Genomic DNA, 18342 nt, shown 5'->3' on the forward strand with positions numbered 1-18342 from the left:
GTTATTGACGGCAGTGTAGGGTTTCAAATGTGTTAAACTATTGCTATTATGGCAGTAACCAGGGATCAGGGTGGTGGAAGAAAATAATATGCTCATCCCTCAACAAACTTCCAATCTTATGATTAGAGTTGCCAGCTTATTATTTTGATGTCACAGATGGTATAAAAATAAGCAGTCACCTAAAGCTGAATTTTCAGCACTTGCCTGTGCATACTTTAAACAGCAAATATAAATATAAAGAACTTTTAATTGTTTTCTAGAGCTGCCTGAAGGATCCATGACTGATAATAACAGGGAACAAAGACATAAAAGTCACATTACAAATGAATACGTACAGGGCCGGCTTTAGGGCAGTGCAACAGGTGCGGCCGCACTGGGCGCTGACCTTTGGAGGGGGCGCCAACCTCACGGGGAGGCATTGTGTTTAGCAATAAGTTATGAATGGCACATATGTCTGGTGGTAGTGAGAGGATCCGAGGAGGCAGTCATGGGGTGTGGGGGCACCAAAAACGATTCTCGCACCAGGCGCCACCAGCGCAAAAGCCGGCCATGAATACATACTATTTAGTGTCAAGACAGGCAATTTGCAGGCTTTTTAAACAACACATAGCTGGTTGGCATTTTGCGAGCCTGCCTGTGTAATTTTAAAAGAAACTTACAGGGACATGGACGTTTTAAGGATTTTGGGGGCCCTGGGCCAAATGTATTTTGGGGGCCCAAGTTTGGACCAGCTTTGATTTTATGATCCAGTCTCAGCTCTTTCATGCCTTCTTTGGTCAAATAATAAATGTATGTACATCTGATATTCAGGGATAGTGATGTGTGTTTTCAGTATGTAACACAACAGCAGTTCACTAAGATTACTGCAAATAATCTGTCACACCCTCCCATTTCTCATATGTGAGGACCTGTATTGATCTAAAATAAAAATGTTGCATGACGCATAAACACTTTTTGTCTGCAAAATGTCTGTGATAGACTCTTACACATTAAAAATTAATGATGGAAAAACGCTATTTACAACTCTGTGTTTAGAAAAATGTAACTGTAGAACAGAGCTGGCTCTTTCAGTCACCCAACCCCCAACTCCCCCGACCCCCTTTGAAAGGCTAGGGCCCTGGGCCAGAGCCCACCTTGCCCAGAGCCCACATCGCCCATGCCTTGAAACGTCCCTGGAAACTTTGTCTCCTCTCTGGGAACAGCTAACTCTCCCAGGAGGAGGTTAATTCATAAGAGCTGAAATGCTTCACCTGCAGTGGGAGGCAAGGGGTCTCCTCCGCTAAAACCCAAAGAGTGTCTGTTGGTTTGTTTTCGGTTTTAGCAGAGGAGTAATCCTACCTCCCACTGCAGCTGAAGCATTAACCCCCTCCTGGGAGGGTTAACATAACAAAAGTATGGACACTTTGTGCCCCGTTGACTTCCCCTCCCTCCTTCCTCCTCTCTCCAGCCATACCGGAGTTCTCCAAAGGAACGAAGGTCAGATTACAATGGAGTGCGTACTCCCCCTGAGATGGTGTCGTGCCCCCCAGGGGGGCGCGCCCCACAGATTGAAGAACTCTGCACTCCCCCTCACCCCCAGAAGAGTTCTCTTCAGCCTTCCATCCATTCCTCTAGACACCCCCCTCCGCCCCCCAGAAGAGTTCTCTTCAGCCTTCCATCCATTCTTCCAGACACTAAACCTCCCCCAAAAGAGTTCTCTTCAGCCTCCCATCTATTCCTCTAGACACTCCCCCCTCCCCTCCCCCAGAAGAGTTCTCTTCAACCTTCCATCCATTCCTCTAGACATTCCCCCTCCCCAGAAGAGTTCTCTTCAGCCTTCCATCCATTCCTCTAGACACCCCCCTCCCCCGAGAAGAGTTCTCTTCAGCCTTCCATCCATTCCTCTAGACACCCCCCTCCCCCGAGAAGAGTTCTCTTCAGCCTTCCATCCATTCCTCTAGACACCCCCCTCTGCCACCCCAGAAGAGTTCTCTTCAGCCTTTCATTCATTCCTCTAGACACCCCCCCTCCACCCCCAGAAGAGTTCTCTTCAGCCTTCCATCTATTCCTCTAGACACCCCCTCGCCTCCCCCCAGAAGAGTCCTCTTCAGCCTTCCATCGGTTCGTCTGGACACCTCCCTCCGCCCCCCAGAAGAGTTCACTTCAGCCTTCCATCCATTCCTTAAGACGCCCCCTTCCCATCCCCCAGAGGAGTTCTCTTCAGCCTTCCATCCATTTATCTAGACACCCCCCTCCCCCAGAATAGTTCTGTTCAGCCTTCCAGCCATTCCTCTAGACACCCCCCTCCCCCAGAAGAGTTCTCCTCAGCCTTCCATCCATTCCTCTAGACACTCCTCCCTCCCCTCCAGAAGAGTTCTCTTCAGCCTTCCATCCATTCCTCTGGACACTCCCCAGAAGAGTTCTCTTGAGCCTTCCATCCATTCCTCTAGATACCCCCTCCCCTCCCCCCAGAAGAGTTCTCTTCAGCCTTCCATCCATTCCTCTAGACACCCCCCTTCGCCCCCAAGAAGACTTCTCTTCAGCCTTCCATCCATTCTTCCATACACTCCCTCCTCCCCTCACCCCAGAAGAGTTCTCTTCAACCATCCATCCGTTCCTCTAGACACTCCCCCTTCGCCCCAGAGAAGACTTCTCTTCAGCCTTCCATCCATTCTTCCATACACTCTCCCTTCCCCTGCCCCAGAACATTTATTTTCAGCCGTCCATCCGTTCCTTTAGACACTCCCCCTTCCCCCCAAAGAAAAGTTCTCTTCAGCCTTCCATCCAATCTTCCAGACACTCCCTCTCCCCTCCACCAGAAATTCTCTTCAGCCTTCCATCCGCTCCTTTAGACACTCCCACCTCCATCCCCCGAAAAGAGTTCTCTTCAGCCTTCCATCCATTCCTCCAGACACTCCCCCTCCCCCTGAAGAGTTCTCTTCAGCCTTCCATCCATTCTTCTAGACACTCATCCTCCCCCGAGAAGAGTTCTCTTAAGTCTTCCATCCATTCCTCTAGACACCCCCCTTCGCCCCCCCGGAAGAGTTCTCTTCAGCCTTCCATCCATTCCTCTAGACACCCCCCTCCGCCCCAGAAGAGTTCTCTTCAGCATTCAATTCAATCCTCTAGACACCCCCTCCGACCCACCAAAAGAGATTCCTTCAGCCTTCCATCCATTCCTCTAGACACCCCCTCCGCCCCTTATAAGAGTTGTCTTCAGCCTTTCATCCGTTCCTCTAGACACCCCCTCCCCTGAGAAGAGTTCTCTTCAGCCTTCCATCCATTCCTCTAGACACTCCCCCTCCCCCTAAGAATTCTCTTCAGCTTTCCATCCATTCTTCTAGACATTCCCCTCCGCCCCCAGAAGAGTTCTCTTCAGCCTTCCGTTCATTCTTCTAGACACTCACCCCTCGACCCCACCCCTCTCCCCCTGAAGAGTTCTCTTCAGCCTTCCTTCCATTCCTCTAAGCACTCCTGCCTCCCCCCACGAAAAGTGGTCTTCAACCATCCATCCATTCCTCTAGACACCCCCCAGAATTCTCTTCAGCCTTCCATCCATTCCTCTAGACACTCCCTCTGCCCCCCAGAAGAGTTCTCTTCAGCCTTCTATCCATTCCTTTAGACACCCCCCTCACCCCCAGAAGAGTTCTCTTCAGCTTTCCATCCATTCCTCTAGGCACTCCCCCTCCCCCAGAAGAGTTCTCTTCAGCCTTCCAACCATTCCTCTAGACACTCCCCCCTCCCCCGAGAAAAGTAATTTTCAGCCTTCCATCCATTCCTCTAGACACCCCCCTCCGCCCCCCAGAGGTTTTCAGCCTTCCATCCATTCCTCCAGACACTCCCCCGAGAAGAGTTCTATTCAGCCTTCCATCCATCTCTCTAGACACCCCCCTCCCCCAGAAGAGTTCTCTTCAGCCTTCCATCCATTCCTCTAGACACCCCCCTCCCCCCAGAAGAGTTCTCTTCAGCCTTCCATCCATTCCTCTAGACTCCCCTCTCCCCTCCCCCAGAAGAGTTCTCCTCAGCCTTCCATCCATTCCTCTAGACACTCCTCCCTCCCCTCCAGATGAGTTCTATTCAGCCTCCATCCATTCCTCTGGACACTCCCCAGAAGAGTTCTCTTGACCCTTCCATCCATTCCTCTAGATACCCCCCTCCCCTCCCCCCAGAAGAGTTCTCTTCAGCCTTCCATCCATTCCTCCAGACACTCCCCCGAGAAGAGTTCTATTCAGCCTTCCATCCATCTCTCTAGACACCCCCCTCCCCCAGAAGAGTTCTCTTCAGCCTTCCATCCATTCCTCTAGACACCCCCCTCCCCCAGAAGAGTTCTCTTCAGCCTTCCATCCATTCCTCTAGACACCCCCCTCCCCCAGAAGAGTTCTCTTCAGCCTTCCATCCATTCCTCTAGACTCCCCTCCCCCAGAAGAGTTCTCCTCAGCCTTCCATCCATTCCTCTAGACACCCCCCTCCCCCAGAAGAGTTCTCTTCAGCCTTCCATCCATTCCTCTAGACTCCCCTCCCCCAGAAGAGTTCTCCTCAGCCTTCCATCCATTCCTCTAGACACCCCCCTTCGCCCCCAAGAAGACTTCTCTTCAGCCTTCCATCCATTCTTCCATACACTCCCTCCTCCCCTCACCCCAGAAGAGTTCTCTTCAACCATCCATCCGTTCCTCTAGACACTCCCCCTTCGCCCCAGAGAAGAGTTCTCTTCAGCCTTCCATCCATTCTTCCAGACATTCCCACCTCCCTTCCCCCAGAAGAGTTCTTTTCAGCCGTCCATCCGTTCCTCTAGACACTCCCCCTTCGCCCCCGAGAAGACTTCTCTTCAGCCTTCCATCCATTCTTCCATACACTCTCCCTTCCCCTGCCCCAGAACATTTATTTTCAGCCGTCCATCCGTTCCTTTAGACACTCCCCCTTCCCCCCAAAGAAAAGTTCTCTTCAGCCTTCCATCCAATCTTCCAGACACTCCCTCTCCCCTCCACCAGAAATTCTCTTCAGCCTTCCATCCGCTCCTTTAGACACTCCCACCTCCATCCCCCGAAAAGAGTTCTCTTCAGCCTTCCATCCATTCCTCCAGACACTCCCCCTCCCCCTGAAGAGTTCTCTTCAGCCTTCCATCCATTCTTCTAGACACTCATCCTCCCCCGAGAAGAGTTCTCTTAAGTCTTCCATCCATTCCTCTAGACACCCCCCTTCGCCCCCCCGGAAGAGTTCTCTTCAGCCTTCCATCCATTCCTCTAGACACACCCCTCCCCTCCCCCAGAAGAGTTCTCTTCAGCCTTCCATCAATTCCTCTAGACACTCCTCTCTCTCCTCCCCAAGAAGAGTTCTATTCAGCCTTCCATCCATTCTTCCAGACTCTCCGCCCACAACCCCCCTACCCCCTGAAGAGTTCTCTTCAGCCTTCCATCCATTCCTCTAGACACTCCCCCCTCCCCAAGAAGAGTTCTCTTCAGCCTTCCATCCATTCTTCAAGACCCTCCGCCCTCGAGGAGTTCTCTTCAGCCTTCCATCCATTCCTCTAGACACCCCCTCCCCTCCAGAAGAGTTCTCTTCAGCCTTCCATCCATTCCTCTAGACACCCCTCTCCCCTCCCCAGATGAGTTGTTTTCAGTCTTCCATCCATTCTTCCATACACTCCCCCCTCCCCCTAGAAGAGTTCTCTTTAGCTTTCCATCCAATCCTCTAGACACCCCCCCACCCCGTCCAGAAGGGTTCTCTTCAGCCTTCCATCCATTCCTCTAGACACTCTTCCCCTCACCCATGCATCCAGTGACCCCTTCAGCTTTCCACACTTCAATCCTTTCATCCTTCCCTTCGTCCATCCATCATTTCACCCATCCTATTGCTCACACATCCTTCCCTCCCTCCACCCATCCATTCATCCTTCCTTTCTCCCTTCCTTCAATGATCCTTCCTTCATATTTCTTTTCTTCCCTTCCCCACCATCCTATTCACTCTTTCTTTATACCCTTACATATGCTCACCCTTCTTTCTCTTCTCCCCTCCCAGTCTTTTCTTTCTTGCCTTTCTCTCTCCCATTAACTCTTTCTTATTCTCTGTACTTGTTCTTTCCCTTCATCACTGTGGGGAGCATTGGGAAGGCAGTGCCCCAGATGCTCCCCCTCAGTCCCGTGCAGCACTTTGGGCTGCAAACCTGCCCATGGACAGCTCATGGAAGATTGCACACCTCCTCCCTCAACTCCTAGAGTGGGGCTTCGGGACGCCACTGTGATCTAGCAGAGACAGTGCACTCTTGATTCTGGCCTGTGGGGCCGCCGATGAATGTCTTTGTGCTGAGGAGTAAACATCTAATCTTCTCTTGTCTAATGCCTCCCTGCAGATGAGAGCGACGAGGAAGGCCCCGCGGGGGTGCACTTACGGCTTGCACAGCAGCTTCTAGAACAGGAGCGGAAAGCGAAGGATAACCCAGAAGACCAGGAAATTTTGGGTAAAAGTAGCCGACTTGCATCTTTCAGCAGTCCCTCTTCATACTTAGTAGCAGAGACAGTCATAACCCCCCCCCCCCTCTTTTAAGGTGCATGTGATGCACAGAACTCCAATGGCAGGCAAGCCTGGCATGAGACCCCCATGACAGGCACACAGGAGGCTTGGGGCCAGGGCTGGATTGGGATTAAAAATCGTCCCAGGCACGCTAAAATAAAAGTGGCCTACATTTACATATTGCCTTTCCTCAAAACACTGATGAAAAAGTGTGGAGGCAGCATCAGGGATGGAGTCACAACAACGAATATGTTCTATTCAAAAATCTTTATTCTTTGTTGGATTAAAACAACAGGACAACAGCCAATGCGTTTCGTTCCTTTAATAGGAACTTCTTCAGGGCAAGAGACTTCTGTACCAGACAGGTCCCGCTTTCAGAATCAATGAAGCGGTCATCCCAGATATTGTAAGTTGTATATCAAGTCCCAGCCGGAGCAGGAGAGTGTCCCTCTAAGGTATCACCTCAGAAGCAGTAATCGGAAGCGCTTTGTGTGGCGGACTCCGTCGCTACACAAAGCGCTTCCGATTACTGCGTCTGGGGTGGATTCTGACTCCATTCACCGAGGGGTGACAGTGGAAGTTAAATATTACTACCTTTTGACTCTCCACAATTACTCATTACTCAGATTTTTCTTTGGACAAATGCTTTTTATAAATCAACATGTATATTCCGGCGAGCGTGACATTCTAACTGCAATTCCAAATCTACTTGTCAGGAATCCTCGGCTTAACGTAACCACGTTATATTCCCTTTGATATCTTTGAGGGGGCTAACAGATGCGACTGACACTAATCGAAATGTCATACTGATACCTTAGAGGGACACTCTTGATATACAACTTACAATATCTGGGCTGACCTCTTCATTGATTCTGAAAGCGGGACCTGTCTGATACAGAAGTCTCTTCCCCTGACGAAGTTCCTATTAAAGGAACGAAAAGCGTTGGCTGTTGTCCTGTTGTTTTAATCAAACAAAGAATAAAGATTTTTAAATAGAACATATTGGTTGTTGTGACTCCATCCCTGATGCAGCCTCCACACTTTTTCATTTTTTACGCTTCTGGATCTCCAGTGGGACCTAACTGCGGCAGGTCTCGGAAGCTATGGGCACAGGACTCTAAAATATTGTGGACACTGAAATTGAGGTGCCAAACATATAGTCAGCTGCAGTTTTGTTATATTGTACTTTCCTCAAAACACTATTTCAGTGAAATTGTATTTAAAAAAAAAAAAGGTGGGGTAATAAAAAATGCACAATTAGTTGACACTGGTGAAACACCTGAAAACAAGTGAGGCCACTTCTGCTCAGGACCCCACTCATTGTGCACACATTAATGGGCCGGCCCTGCAAGAGAAAAGGAGTAACATCTCTGCCTGTTTCTAAATGGGAGCTAATGGACGCCCATCTGCCTGCAGAAATGCCATTCAGGCACCCACTGTGCTGCTGGCGGCATCCGAACAATGCAGAAAACCTCCAAAATCTGCCCCCGACTGCTTAAAAAGCAGCCCACAGTTGTAACTAGGACACTGGCCCCTCGGGCATTGCCCGCGTTACCAATCCGGTGCTGCTTGGGGCCCTTCCTGCTAGATGCAAGGATTGTTGAAACTATGGGGTCAGACACCAGAGAAGCTATGGAACCCCTTCATGTTAGATGCAAGGATTGTTGAGACTCTGTGGTCAGACACTAGAGAAGGCACGAAACCCTTTCATGTTAGATGCAAGGATTGTTGAGACTCTGTGGTCAGACACTAGAGAATGCACGAAACCCTTTCATGTTAGATGCAAGGATTGTTGAGACTCTGTGGTCAGACACTAGAGAAGGCACGAAACCCTTTCATGTTAGATGCAAGGATTGTTGAGACTCTGGGGTCAGACAACAGAAAAGGCACAGAACCCCTTCATGTTAGATGCAAGGATTGTTGAGAATCTGGGGTCAGACACCAGAGAAGGCATGGAACCCCTTCATGTTAGATGCAAGGATTGTTTAGACTCTGGGGTCATACACCAGAGAAGGCACGGAACCCCTTCATGTTAGATGCAAGGATTGTTTAGACTCTGGGGTCAGACACCAGAGAAGGCAGAAACCCCTTCCTGTTAGATGGAAGGATTGTTGAGACGCTGGGGTCAGACACCAGAGAAGGCATGTACCCCTTCATGATAGATGCAAGGATTGTTGAGACTAAAGTCAGACAACAGAAAAGGCACGGAACCCCTTCCTGTTAGATGCAAACATTGTTGAGACTCTGGGGTCAGACACCAGAGAAGGTACGGAACCCCTTCATGTTAGATGCAAGGTTTGTTTAGACTCTGGGGTCAGACACCAGAGAAGGCACGGAACCCCTTCATGTTAGATGCAAGGATTGTTGAGACTCTGGGGTCAGACACCAGAGAACACACAGAACCCCTTAATGTCAGATGTAAGGATTGAGAGACTCCAGAATCAGGCACAGGTGTGAGGCACCAAAGCGGGCATGGAACCCCCTCATGTCAGATGCAAGATTGTTCAGACCCGGTGTCAGACACCAGAGAAGGCACAGAACCCCTTCATGATACATGCAAGGATTGTTGAGACTCTGGGGTTAGACACCGAGAAGGCACAGAACCCCTTCATGTTAGATGCAAGGATTGTTGAGACTCTGGGGTCAGACACCCGAGAAGGCACAGAACCCCTTCATGTTAAGTGCAAGGATTGTTTAGACTCTGGGGTCAGACACCAGAGAAGGCAGAAACCCCTTCCTGTTAGATGGAAGGATTGTTGAGACGCTGGGGTCAGACACCAGAGAAGGCATGTACCCCTTCATGATAGATGCAAGGATTGTTGAGACTAAAGTCAGACAACAGAAAAGGCACGGAACCCCTTCCTGTTAGATGCAAACATTGTTGAGACTCTGGGGTCAGACACCAGAGAAGGTACGGAACCCCTTCATGTTAGATGCAAGGTTTGTTTAGACTCTGGGGTCAGACACCAGAGAAGGCACGGAACCCCTTCATGTTAGATGCAAGGATTGTTGAGACTCTGGGGTCAGACACCAGAGAACACACAGAACCCCTTAATGTCAGATGTAAGGATTGAGAGACTCCAGAATCAGGCACAGGTGTGAGGCACCAAAGCGGGCATGGAACCCCCTCATGTCAGATGCAAGATTGTTCAGACCCGGTGTCAGACACCAGAGAAGGCACAGAACCCCTTCATGATACATGCAAGGATTGTTGAGACTCTGGGGTTAGACACCGAGAAGGCACAGAACCCCTTCATGTTAGATGCAAGGATTGTTGAGACTCTGGGGTCAGACACCCGAGAAGGCACAGAACCCCTTCATGTTAAGTGCAAGGATTGTTGAGACTCTGGTGTCAGACACCAGAGAAGGGACAGAACCCCTTCATGTCAGATGTAAGGATTGAGAGACTCCAGTTTCAGGCACAGGTGTGAGGTACCAGGGAAGGCATGGAACCCCTTCATGTTAGATGCAAGGATTGAGAAACTCCAGTATCAGTTACAGGTGTGAGGCACCAAAGCGGGCATGGAACTCCCTCGTGTCAGATGCAGGATTATTCAGACCCAGTGTCAGACACCAGAGTAGGCAGAAACCCCTTCATATCAGATGCAAGTATTATTATTACCCCAGTGTCAGCCACCAGAGGAGACACGGCACCCCTTCATGTCAGATGCAAGGACTGAGAGACCTCAGTGTCAAACACAGGTGTGAGGCACCAGGGAAGGCATGGAACCCCTTCATGTTAGATGCAAGGATTGTTGAGACTCTGGGGTCAGACACCAGAGAAGGCACGGAACCCCTTCCTGTTAGATGCAAGGTTTGTTGAAACTCTGGGGTCAGACACCAGAGAAGGCACGGAACCCCTTCATGTTAGATGCAAGGTTTGTTGAGACTCTGGGGTCAGACACCAGAAAAGGCACAGAACCCCTTCCTTTTAGATGCACGGATTGTTGAGACTCTGGGGTCAGACACCAGACAAGGCACGAAACCCCTTCATGTTAGATGCAGGGCCTGTTGACACTCTGGTGTCAGGCAGGTCCCTTGGTGCTGAGTAACAGATGTTCATTGTTACCTAACTCAATGGTACTCTTTTTATCGACCTCAGGTGGATGAAAGCATGAGTGAACACACCGGGTCAGACTCCAGAGAAGGCAGGAACCCCTTCATGATACATGCAAGGATTTTTGAGACTCTGGGGTCAGGCACCAGAGAAGGCATGGAACCCCTTCATGTCAAATGTAAGGATTGAGAGACTCCAGAATCAGGCACAGGTGTGAGGCACCAAAGCGGGCATGGAACCCCCTCATGTCAGATGCAAGATTGTTCAGACCCGGTGTCAGACTCCAGAGAAGGCAGGAACCCCTTCATGATACATGCAAGGATTTTTGAGACTCTGGGGTCAGGCACCAGAGAAGGCACGGAACCCCTTCATGTCAAATGTAAGGATTGAGAGACTCCAGTATCAGGCACAGGTGTGAGGTACCAGGGAAGGCATGGAACTCCTTCATGTTAAATGCAAGGATTGAGAAACCACAGTATCAGTTACAGGTGTGAGGCACCAAAGCGGGCATGGAACTCCCTCATGTCAGATGCAGGATTGTTCAGACCCCGTGTCAGACACCAGAGTAGGCAGAAACCCCCTTCATATCAGATGCAAGGATTACTATTACCCCAGTGTCAGACACCAGAGAAGACACATAACCCCTTCATGTCAGATGCAAGGACTGAGAGACCCCAGTGTCAGACACAGGTGTGAGGCACCAGGAAAGGCATAGAACCCCTTCATGTTAGATGCACGAATTCTTAGGACCCTAGTGTCAGACACAGGTGTAAGGACCTGGGGAAGGCATGGAACCCCTTCATGTCAGATATAGGATTGTGGAGACCCTGGTGTCAGACGCCACAGGAGGCGTGGGGCCCCTTCATGTCAGATGCAGGATTGTTCAGACCCCGGTGTCAGACACCAGAGGAGGCAGGAACCCCTTCATGTTAGATGAAGTATTGTTCAGACCCTGGTGTTAGACACCAGAGAGGACAAGAACCCCTTCATGTCAGGTGCAAGGACTGAGAGACCCCTGTGTCACACACTGGTGTGAGGCACCAGGTAAGGCATAGAAGCCTTTCAAGGCAGGTGCAAGGATCGTTGATACCCTGTAGTCAGAAACCAGAGTAGGTACGGAACCCCTTCATGTCAGATGCAGGACGGCTGAGACCCCAGTGTCTGGCACCAGGCGGGCACGGAACTGTTTCATGTTAGATGCCAGGATTTAGAAACATCAGTGTCAGACACAGGTGTGAGGCACCAAGGAAGGCAGGAACCCCTTCATGTCCAATGCAAGGATTCTTAAGAACCTGGAATCAGACACCAGAGAAAGCATGGAACCCCTTCAAGTCAGATGCAAGGACTGAGAGACCCCCGTGGCAGACACAGATGTGAGGCACTAGGGAAGGCATGTGTGAGAAGCTGGCCTGGTATATGATGTCCACTAATGTAAGTGGGCACACTGCACCAGTCCAGAGAACCCTTATGGTGATTTAAGAGGTCTTAGACAACCTGAGAAAGCTCTCTAAGTGGTAGCTGTGGAGAGTTGCCTTCGGGCTTAGTCCAGAAAGAGTGTAAAGCTGCTTGTTTTACCAGAATGTGATCTTATAATGTAGATGAAGTGAAAAAGAACCACACCAAGTATTTATAAAAATATGTATTTATTATATAATACTCTCTAGAATGTTTAAGTATCTCCAACACGGACATAAACACAATGCACACAATACTTCAGTTAGAAATGCAGTAAATAGCACGATATACAATGTGAACCCCAGGGGGGGACCAAACTATATATTAAAAAAGTGGTATCAGAACCACGACTCAAGTCAGGACGATGTCGAGAGGATGTTGAATTGCTGGGGACCCACAGAACCACCCAAGGTAAGTAAATAGGGACCCCGCGGAGAGCGTGTACAGTGTGAGAACACAACCGCGTGCTCTGTATGAGTATATGTGCAAGTCGCAGTTGGATTTTTAAAGATTAGGAACCCCTCCCAATGGACCCTGAAGAAACCCCTTGGAAGTCAGAAGGTTGAAGAGCCACCCCACCCGTGGATACCCTAGTACCCACATTACCTACACCAGGTGCATAGGGCTGAATTGGTGTTGGAAACCGCCGTCAAACCCAATGGAGGACTTCAGGTAAGTGCTGCTGCTGGAAGAGGAGAAAGTGTCCGTGGGAATCCAAACATGGATTCTTGAAGAGGAGTACCTGAAAGCAGAGGGGACAGAGTCTATGTCACTCTGAGTGACCAGGAGACTTGGAAGACAAATACCCTCCAATGTCGGGTGCTTCAGGGAAGATGACGATGACCTTGACTCTGCAGCTCCGAGGACCAATCGACGCTGAGGGCAACCAGGTGTCAGGTACAGTCGCCAGATTCCACAGGAGCGAAGATAAATACCCCCAACTTCCAAAAAGCAGCCCTCAAAGGGAAATAGTGAAACTCACTCTGAGACACTGCTCTCAAAAAGTATGGGGGAATATAACCAGGGAGTGTCCACCACTCTCCCCATAGGATGAAGAGGTCGTGTAGAAGGGCCGCCAGGAAACGCAGATGCTGAAAGGAAAAAACAGTAACTCCCAAATGAAGCTATATCACTCTAGAACAGATATATACATTGAGCTATGTACAGTATCGTGTTTTGCACTCACCCAATCTCGTGTAGTAGACTCCTTGAAGAAGGGAATCACCAAGTATCCTGGGTATTTCTTTTAAGACTGGCTAGAATGATGATATGTCATCTGTACCCTCATGGGAGGTCTCTGGTAGGGGAAACTATAAGCCACTTTCATTCATCATTCACCCAAGGAGAACTGAGACAGATGGACTACAAGGTAGAGAAAATAATAGGAACTAGAATAGTCAGCAACACTGACGGGCTTCAAGGACGAGGGTGGAGAAGTTCCGACCAGCCCTGCTAACAAAGCAGAACGGAGCAGCTACTTACTCCGTGAGGTGTGCCGTCCGGCTTCACAGGGAAGCTAAGAAGCGGAACAGCAACTCCCTCTTAGAAAGGAAGGGGCCCGAGATGTTTCGACCAGCCCTGCGTGACCAAGGCAGGACGGAGCAAACACACACTCGTCGAGGTGTGCCGTCTGGCCCCACAGGGAAGCGATGGGGCGGAACAGCTACTCCCTCAAGGAAGGGGAAGGCAGCACCACAAGCGGTGAGCCGCACAGAACAGGGTAAACAGCACTGCAAAAATGTGGCACGTAACAGGATATTTTGGGGAGGGAAATTGCAGCGAAGGAGGGGAGCTGCTGCTTCGAATTACCGCTACTCCACCAGGAGGAATTCGCCTCCAAGAAGGAAGTAGAGCCAGCAGAAATGCAGCGGAACACCAAGCCACGAAGACGCCAAGGAAGCAGCGTCTTGTCGGGAACAATGCGGAAGTGGGAGGGGGACGTGGTCACGGATCGTGTCAGTAAGCCAAGCGCCAGGCAACGTGAGAGGCGATCCTTTAGGGGGTTAAGGGAGTGTGTACAAAGTGCGTCCCCACAGGGTAGGGAGTGTTTACAAAGTGCGCCCCCACGGTTCGTGCCCTGACCCTGGACACAGCTCAAGGTTTCCTTCTTCCTCTAACCCTAATAGTATCCCCCCGCAAAGGCCTCCTCTCGGGGCGTGGTTTGTTAGGGTGAAGAGCATGAAATCTCCTAACTAACTGAGGAGCATGAATGTTTTCAATAGGTTCCAAGGATCTGTCCTCCGGGGGATAACCAACCCAATCTACGAGGTATTGTATTTTGCCTCTATGTCTCCTAGAATCCATGATTTTATGGACCTCATATTCTTCTTCTCCGTTTACCAGTACTGGGGGAGGAGGTTCTTCTGGTTGCAATGGAGGGACGTATCTTTTTAGCAAGGAACAGTGAAAAACTGGGTGTATTTTCATTTGAGGTGGGAGTATTAGTTTCAAGGTTACAGGGGAGACAAGTCTTTGGATCTGAAAGGGACCAATAAACCTGGGTTGCAATTTCTTGGGGCCTTCTAATCTCAAGTTTCGGGTAGATAACCATACCTTGTCTCCCTCCACATAAGTAGGTTCTAATCTTCTGTGTTGATCTGCCTGTTTCTTCATGGCTTCCTTGGCCTTGGCTAATTCTGTTTTAGCTTCCTCCCAGACTCTCTTGATATGGTTATGGTGCTCTTCAAGGGCCGGAATATTTTGTATTGTCGGATGGAAGTGAATAGGTAACATGCGAGGATGATATGCATAGTTAAAGAAGAAAGGAGAAACCTTGATGGAAGAGTGTGTGGTGTTATTGTATGCAAATTCTGCCAAGGGGAAGACTTACCCAATCAGCTGGAATCCCTGTCAAAAGGCATCTTAGGTATTGTTCCAAGGTTTGATTGGTTCTTTCGGTTTGCCCATCTGTCTGGGGATGGTAGGCTGTAGACAAACGATGGTCAATACCTAGTGCTGTACACATACCTCGCCAGAATTTCGACACAAACTGGGGTCCTCTATCAGAAATGATAACATAGGGTAAACCATGTAACCTCACGATTTGGTCTAGGAATACCTGTACTGACTCTTTAGCGGAGGGTATTTTCTTGAGGGGGATAAAATGAGCCATCTTAGATAACATGTCTACGACTACAAAAATAGTGGTAAAACCGTGACAAGGGGGAAGTTACGTAATAAAGTCCATGCTAAGGGAATGCCAGGGTTCAGGGGGAATGGCTATAGTTTTGAGGAGGCCAGTGGGAGCACAATGCAGCGCCTTTTGTCTAGCACAGATGGTACATGCTTGAACATATTTTCTTATAACTTGAGTAATGTTCTCCCACCAAAGCCAGCGTTGGCAGGTGTCGATGGTCTTGTTTATTCCTGGATGAACAGCCAATGAACTGTTGTGACACCATTCCATCACCTTCAATTGAAGGGGTACATGGGGTACATACAACTTGTTGTCATGATAGTATAGTCCCTGTTCGATGCTATTCATAGGGTCAAGTGTCCATGGTGTGTCTGGGAGTTTTTGGTATTGAGTTTGTAACTCTAAGAGAAAGTCAGGAGGGGTGTTGACTTCTGCTCCTACTATCTTGTGGGCAGGGATTATCAGATGGGGTTCTTCTGGTTCGAGGCATGTGGGCTGCTGAATTCATATCTTGTGCATAGATCGCCGCCTAGTGTTGGGTCCGGATGATTGCACATTGTTGTCCTGGAAGAGTCTTCAAAGTATCACGAGATAGGTGGCTCCTCCCCTGGACTACAGTGCGCAAAACATCAACTCCATCCCCAGATTGTTTTTTTCCGCCATTGGGTTTGGATGCATATTTGATCGCTCAAGTTCGGATTCAATAGAAAACTTTCTTTTTGGCCAAGAGGCCTTTACTATATCGTCGGTATTGTCTTGCGATCGGTGCCCAGTTCTGTTCCGGCTCAGTTCCCGAGTCGGACATCCAGAGGAGTCGCGTGGCTCTTCGGCGCTGACGGCCCGGTCGACGCCAGAGGCCTTATTCGATGAACCATCATGGAACGGAGTTCGTTTAAAAGGTGCCCCGTGTGCAACTCAAAGTATCCTCACATCGACGTCCACCCGGTGTGCAACAAGTGCCAGTCGCTGGATCACGATGAAGCCAACTGTATAGCTTGTTCTCGTTTCCGCTCCAAGAAGACGATTCGACTTCGGCGCGCAGCGCGCCAGGAGGCCCAGCAGACGGCACCTGACCCGGTGAACTTTTTCGATACCGAGGAAGAAGAGGCAGACGAGCAGGAAGTTCAAGAGCCGATGTCCAATCCAGCAGCGGAGATCGACTCCTGCTATGACGCTGATGTTGAAATACTCAATACTGAAGAAATCGTCGACGAGGTAGGAGACGACAATGGGGCCTATGGGGCCATGGAAGATAGCTCGAGCGAGGAGCTATGCCCAACGGTCGAAACCATTCCTAAGGCTCAGGTCGAGGGATCGTCACATGGCCTTACCCAAGATCTTAAACTGGGTTCTACAGCCTCGCCTCCGGGCCCGGCTTCGGACACTTCTAAGGAGCCAAAAATGGTGAAATCGAAACCGAAAGAGAAAGCATCGGTGTCTACGCAACAAAAAGCACTAGAGGCGCCATCGAAACCGAAAGTGCGTGTTGCTTTGGTCGGCTCGAAGTCCTCGGACCTAACGGCGCCGACAAAGCATAAGAATGTTGTCGACCCGGTGAGGTCGCTAAAGGGTGTCGAGCCGAAGACTGGGACACCGAAAACTCTGGTCAAGGTCGTCGACCCGAAGAAATCGGCGCGAGGACCATCGACACTGAAAAAGGACTCGGAGCTCCAAAGGTTGTCGATCCTGCGCGTCGGACGGACAAGGCCCAAAGCAATACAACCCTCGAGTCCGCGCCTGCCGGTGGCTCGAAGGAACCCGTCGAGTCGACGCAGCCGTCCGCCTCTTTCTCGAAGAAGGTGTCGGAATCGTTGAAGCGCATTACAGAGAAGGCTTCCACTGTCGGTCCAAAAGACACTTCCACGCCGAAGCCTCCCACCAAACCTCAAAAGTCGCCGGCGCCCATTCAGTTTACGCTGCCACCAAAGGTGGTGCCGAAGGCCTTCGCCCCTAAAACGGCCGTCGAAGGGTCCATGAAGGTGCCCACTGGGCCGAAGCCTACACCTGCGGTTGTGAGCGCGAAGCATCGACAACCCCCGCTCGAAGAGCAGTCGGAACAATTCATCGACGCCAACACGGGTAAACTTTCCATTTACAAAAGAAAGATCAACCCGGCACAGCCTATGGAGTCCTACACGATACCATTGAAGAACAAGCATTTGCAATGCAATGGTCTCGGCATCATTAAAGGTAGAGCTATTGGCATTGCTCATGACATTTCTTTTTTTTTCTTTAAATCATAAATAAATGGCATTGTCATTTACATTGCCAATACACAGCACTCTGCACTCAACAGCACACACCACTCTGCACTCACTACTCTGCACTCACTGCTCTGCACTCACTGCTCTGCACTCACTGCTCTGCACTCACTGCTCTGCACTCACTGCTCTGCACTCACTGCTCTGCACTCACTACTCTGCACTCACTACTCTGCACTCACTACTCTGCACTCACTACTCACTACTCTGCACTCACTACTCTGCACTCACTACTCTGCACTCACTACTCTGCACTCACTACTCTGCACTCACTACTCTGCACTCACTACTCTGCACTCACTACTCTGCACTCACTACTCACTACTCTGCACTCACTACTCACTACTCTGCACTCACTACTCTGCACTCACTACTCACTACTCTGCACTCACTACTCACTACTCTGCACTCACTACTCACTACTCTGCACTCACTACTGTGCACTCACTACTCACTACTCTGCACTCACTACTGTGCACTCACTACTCACTACTGTGCACTCACTACTCACTACTGTGCACTCACTACTCACTACTGTGCACTCACTACTCACTACTCACTACTCTGCACTCACTACTCTGCACTCACTACTCACTACACTGCACTCACTACTCTGCACTCTGCACTCACTACTCTGCACTCACTACTCTGCACTCACTACTCTGCACTCACTACTCACTACTCTGCACTCACTACTCACTACTCTGCACTCACTACTCACTACTCTGCACTCACTACTCACTACTCTGCACTCACTACTCTGCACTCACTACTCACTACTCTGCACTCACTACTCACTACTCTGCACTCACTACTCACTACTCTGCACTCACTACTCTGCACTCACTACTCTGCACTCACTACTCTGCACTCACTACTCTGCACTCACTACTCACTACTCTGCACTCACTACTCACTACTCTGCACTCACTACTCTGCACTCACTA

At 50.0% G+C, this 18342-nt stretch overlaps 1 protein-coding gene across 7 annotated transcripts in view; it reads left to right on the top strand.

Moving 5' to 3' along the window:
* LOC144798712 (protein phosphatase inhibitor 2-like) overlaps positions 1–18342 on the top strand; it is a 728862-nt gene that overhangs the window by 488087 nt on the left and 222433 nt on the right. For 5 of the 7 annotated variants that reach the window (XM_078669724.1, XM_078669723.1, XM_078669722.1 and 2 more), the window contains one exon: positions 6326–6433. The exons of the other annotated variants lie outside the window; for them this stretch is intronic. In XM_078669724.1, coding sequence (XP_078525850.1) covers positions 6326–6433 — 108 coding nt within the window. The remainder of the gene's footprint in view (positions 1–6325; positions 6434–18342) is intronic. 7 annotated transcript variants of the gene reach the window in all.

The sequence above is a fragment of the Lissotriton helveticus genome, chromosome 12, assembly GCF_964261635.1.
Source record: "Lissotriton helveticus chromosome 12, aLisHel1.1, whole genome shotgun sequence".
NCBI classification, from domain to species: domain Eukaryota; kingdom Metazoa; phylum Chordata; class Amphibia; order Caudata; family Salamandridae; genus Lissotriton; species Lissotriton helveticus.